This window comes from Cebus imitator, unplaced genomic scaffold (assembly GCF_001604975.1).
Source record: "Cebus imitator isolate Cc_AM_T3 unplaced genomic scaffold, Cebus_imitator-1.0 Scaffold102, whole genome shotgun sequence".
NCBI lineage: Eukaryota > Metazoa > Chordata > Mammalia > Primates > Cebidae > Cebus > Cebus imitator.
Window position 1 is genome coordinate 1,887,207 of NW_016107417.1, and position 5,009 is coordinate 1,892,215.

The 5,009-nt window shown below is 53.8% G+C and overlaps 2 protein-coding genes across 2 annotated transcripts in view; one reads left to right on the top strand and one right to left on the bottom strand.

The window, feature by feature from the left end:
• The window catches only part of CCS (copper chaperone for superoxide dismutase), a 15,134-nt gene extending 13,787 nt beyond the window's left edge, over nucleotides 1-1,347 (bottom strand). The window contains exons 1-2 of the mRNA XM_037741667.1: nucleotides 1,191-1,347; nucleotides 777-849 (exon numbers count right to left, since the gene is read on the bottom strand). Coding sequence (XP_037597595.1) covers nucleotides 777-849; nucleotides 1,191-1,229 — 112 coding nt within the window. The 5' untranslated portion in view covers nucleotides 1,230-1,347. The remainder of the gene's footprint in view (nucleotides 1-776; nucleotides 850-1,190) is intronic.
• A 118-nt stretch (nucleotides 1,348-1,465) lies between these two features.
• CCDC87 (coiled-coil domain containing 87) lies at nucleotides 1,466-4,326 on the top strand. Its single transcript, XM_017537043.2, is given in 2 exon segments — nucleotides 1,466-3,970; nucleotides 3,972-4,326. Coding segments are annotated over 2 exon segments (2,541 nt in total). The 5' UTR covers nucleotides 1,466-1,480; the 3' UTR covers nucleotides 4,023-4,326.
• The last annotated feature ends 683 nt before the right edge of the window (nucleotides 4,327-5,009 follow it).

Here is a 5,009-nt window from a genome sequence, read left to right on the forward strand (position 1 = left end):
TTTTTTTTCTTTTTGAGACAGGTTCTCACTCTGTCACCAGTCTGGAGTGCAGTGGCACAATCGCAACTCACTGCAGCCTTGACCTCCTGGGCTCAAGTGATCCTCCTCCCTCAGCCTCCCCAGTAGCTGGGACTACAAGAGCATGCTGCCATGCCCAACTAATTTGTGTATATTTTGTAGAGAAAGGTTTTTGCCATGTTGCTCAGGCTGGTCTCAAACTCCTGGACTTGAGCAGTCCACCCAGCTCAGCGTCCCAAAGTGCTGGGATTATAGGTGTGAGCCACTGAGCTGGGGCTGGGTGAACACTTAACAGAATCAAAGGAAGCCAGTTCCCAGAGCCATGCTAGTGGCTTTACCTTTCCAGATATTTCTAATTGTGCCAGGTCACCTCCAGACCAGCTGGCCTTTTAAGAACCAGAAGCTACCCAGGATGGCATAGGACCAGTGCTACTGTTTGCTTTGTCGACATTATGGTTGTTTCCCAAACAGAAACTGCCTGTTTTCCAAGGAACTCCCTCAGTCTAACTGCTCAGTCTCCGGGGGCACAGGAGGTTCAGGACTGCAAGACAGGCAGTTAGAGCCTGTCACAGCGCAAGCTGGAGAGCTGTAGTCTAGGCTCTGCCTCCAGGTCTGTGTGTGACTCTGAGAACATTCCTTCCACTCTCGGGGGTTCAGTTTCTGCATTTGTAAAGTGGGAGTAGGGTTCAACTAATAGATTCACCTGGTCCCTCCCAGAGGCCTTTGACTGTCCGCAGAAAATTTTACCCTGTTCTTACCTGCCACCCCTTGCAGGGACTTCCGAACTGCGTCCACACAGCTCTGACAGGTCATCTGCACCGCAAACTCCAACTGCAAAGGCAGCACGGACCAACCGATGATCACTGGGGAAGCGCCTTGGTATGACTTTGTTTCACCACCTACCCTATGACCACCCCCTGGGCCTGGGAACAAGCCCCACATAACCCTTCTTCAAGCACCTTCTTCATGATCACTCATGAGCATTCCAGGACCGTAGTGTCACCTCCCCAACACTCACGCAGGCCCTCTGCTACCCTGGCACCCTAGTTTCACCCCGTGGCCCCAGGCCCCACCCCAGGTGCCCACTCCATCCCCTCTTCCTAAGGGAACAATCACCCCAGGGGCCAAAGCTCTCTGCCTGGTGAGGCTCCACAGGAAGCCTCGACCCTCACCGTGCAGAGGGTCCCCTGGGTCCCCGAGTCCGAAGCCATTCCGGACCCAGTCACCAGCTCGAGATGCACAGCGCCTCCGGCGCAGGAGCGACAACCAGCGCTGCGTCGCGGGGGCGGAGCCTCGAAACCCACTCCTTAGCTCCGCCTCCTAGTGCGTGCGCGCGCCAGGCCCTGCCCCTGTCTGCCAAAGGGTAGCGGCCGAGCAGGCGCACTCGGGCCGCAGGGTCCCTGGTTGCCTTAGTAACCACTCGGTTCTCTGTTCACCAGTGGCACCTGCCGCCGGCGCTAAGATGGAGCCCGCGAAGCCGGAGCGTCAGCTCCAGCGGTTTTACCACCGACTGCTGCGTCCGTTGTCTCTCTTCCCCACTAACGCGACGTCCCCAGAGCCTCAGAAGCGCCCCCGACAGGAGGGCCGGATTCTGCAGTCCTTCCCTCTCGCGAAGCTGACGGTGGCGTCGCTATGCAGCCAGGTGGCCAAGCTGCTGGCCAGCAGCGGGATGTCAGCGCGAGTGCCTCCTGAAGCCCGACTACGTCTCATCAAGGTCATCCTGGATGAGCTGAAGTGCAGCTGGCGGGAGCCGCCCGCCGAACTTAATCTGAGCCACAAGAACAACCTGAAGCTCCGGAAGCGTCTCGAGGCCTACGTGCTGCTGAGCAGCGAGCAGCTCTTCTTGCGCTACCTGCACCTGCTGGTGACCATGTCGACCTCCAGAGGGGTCTTCACTGAATCAGCCACCCTTACCCGGTTGGCCGCCAGCCTCGCCAGGGACTGCACACTCTTCCTCACTAGTCCCAACGTCTACCGTGGCCTGCTCGCCGACTTCCAGGCCCTGCTGAAGGCAGAGCAGGCCTCTGGAGGTGTGGACAAGCTTCACCCCGTCTGCCCCGCCGGGACGTTCAAGCTGTGTCCCATCCCCTGGCCTCACAGCACTGGCTTCGCCCAAGTGCAGTGCTCTAACCTCAACCTAAATTACCTCATCCAACTCAGTCGTCCACCAGAGTTTCTCAGTGAGCAAGGAAAGATGGATCCAGTGAAGGAATTGAAGTCCATCCCTCCGCTGAAGAAGAAAAAGCCTCTTCACTGGCTGCCCTCCTTAGGAAAGAAGAGAGAAATCGACATCAGTTCCTCACCGATGGTGTCGATGCCCAGCTATCCTGTGGCTCCTACCAGCAGGGTTTCCCCGTCGCCTTTGTACTCCGAGCTCCAGAGAAGCCAATCCATGCCCTCCTTGCGTGAGGGCTGGAGACTGGCAGATGAGTTGGGCCTTCCTCCACTCCCATCTTGCCCCTTAACCCCGCTGGTCTTGGCTACAGAGAGCAAACCAGAGCTGACTGGGTACATCGTGGCTGAGGATCTGAAGCAGTTGATAAAGAACATGAAATTGGAGGGGACTCGCTACCCACCTCTGGGCCTGCCTCCTCTCCTGGGGGTTGTGACCCGTCCCCCAGCTGCAGGGCATCACCTGGAGGAGCTGGAGAAGATACTGAAGAACCTCCAGGAGGAAGAGACCTCTGGGCAGTGGGACCCCCAGCCACCCAATTCCTTTCCACTTCACCCACAGCCAGTGACCATTACTTTGAAGCTTAGAAAGGAGGTTGTGGTCCAGGTGGCTGCCGTACAGGTGTCTGATAGAAACTTTTTAGACTCTTTCCACGTTGAGGGGGCTGGAGCCCTATATAACCATCTGGTTGGTGAACTGGATCCTAAAGCCATTGAAAAAATGGATATTGATAACTTTATTGGCAGTAGTACCAGGGAGGTCTATAAGGAGTTGATGAGCCGGGTCTCTGCTGACCACTTACATTTTGATCAAGGGCCCCTAGTTGAGCCTGCGTCAGATAAAGACTGGTCAACCTTCCTGTCCTCAGCCTTTCTACGTCAAGAAAACCAGTCTCGAATCATCAACCCTGAGCTGGTTGGACTTTACTCCCAAAGAGCAAACACTTTACAGTCCGATGCTGAGAAGACGTCCCCCTTCCCATCACCCCAAGCTACCAAAAGCTGGGAGAGGTGGTCAAACAAGCCCTCCTTGAACTGGTGGAAAACCACCTTGTCTGTGGATGACTACTTCAAGTACCTTACCAACCATGAAACAGATTTCCTTCATGTAATCTTTCAAATGTATGAAGAAGAGGTTCCTGGGGAGACTGTGGCCCCTGTCAGTGAGTCCCTAGAGTTTCAGCACCCTCCCCCATTGCTAGAAGATGAAGAACCAGACTTTGTGCCAGGAGAATGGGATTGGAACACTGTGCTAGAGCACAGGCTAGGAGCTGGGAAAACCCCCCACCTGGGAGAATCACACAATACCCTGAGCCTACAGAAGCGTCTGCAACAACTGTGGTCTGTGCTTGAGGTCCCCGACAAAGACCGGGTGGACATGGTCATTAAGTACAGCTCCAAAGCCCGTCTGAGACAGCTGCCTTCATTGGTGAATGCCTGGGAGCAGGCCCTGAAGCCCATTCAGCTGCGGGAGGCGTTGCTAGCGAGACTAGAGTGGTTTGAGGGACGAGCTTCCAACCCCAACCGCTTCTTCAAAAAGACAAACTTGAGCTCCAGTCACTTCCTGGAGGAGAATCAGATCCGAAGCCATCTCCACAGGAAGCTGAACTTCATGGAGTCTTCTTTGGCTTCCCTCCTGGAGGAGATTGAGTCAATCTTCGGCGAGCCAGTGATCTTCAAGGGGCGGCGCTACCTGGACAAGATGAAGAGCGACAAAGTGGAGATGCTCTATTGGCTGCAGCAGCAGCGGCGGGTTCGCCATTTGGTGTGGGCCCTGAAGGCCCCCCCACCAGTCAGCCCTGTTCAAGAGCTCAGCAGCCAGCCTTTGGTAGCTCCTAGAAATACCCATATTATCCCTTGACCAGGCCCAGTGTCCTCAAATGCCTCCCTTACCCTCAAATGGCCAGCAGCTCATCTAGACCTCTTTACTGCTTTGGAAGAAGAAATATTTGTCTATATCTGGGAGTGCAGGGTTCAGGAACATTATGCTTCCAACTATGAAGGGACTGGGACTAAAACTATTGTTGTCACAGTGAAACTCTCATAAAAGAATCCCCAAGCCTGGTAGTCCCATTATGTCAAGCATTGCACAATATAATCCAAATCTCTTACCCTCAAAAGAACTGAGGGCTGGGCATGGTGGCTCATGCTTATAATCCAAGCACTTTGGAGGCCAACGCGGGTGGATCACCTGAGGTCGGGAGTTTAAGACCAGCCTGACCAACATGGTGAAACCCCATCTTTAAAATAAAATAAAATATCCGGGCGCGGTGGCTCAAGCCTGTAATCCCAGCACTTTGGGAGGCTGAGGCGGGAGGATCACGAGGTCAAGAGATCGAGACCATCCTGGTCAACATAGTGAAACCCCGTCTCTACTAAAAATACAAAACATTAGCTGGGCATGGTGGCGTGTGCCTGTAATCCCAGCGACTCAGGAGGCTGGGGCAGGAGAATTGCCTGAACCCAGGAGACGGAGGTTGCGGTGAGCCGAGATCGCGCCATTGCACTCCAGCGTGGGTAACAAGAGCGAAACTCCGTCTCAAAAATAAAATAAAATAAGAACTGAGACCTTGGAGTTCATTGTAGTGGGAAAGGTCAGACAGGCAAAGTTGATCTTTGGAACAACTCACTTTAGCATTCCTATCACACTACATTAAATTGTCACCTCTTTTAGTTCTCACACACTATTAGGAAGCTAAAATTAATTAAAATGTTACCAGTTACATGCATATGGTACAAATTATACCAGGATGTGTACTGAAAAGTAAATCTTCCCATGCCTACCTCCAGTATCTCAGTTTCCTGTTGTGGGGATAAGT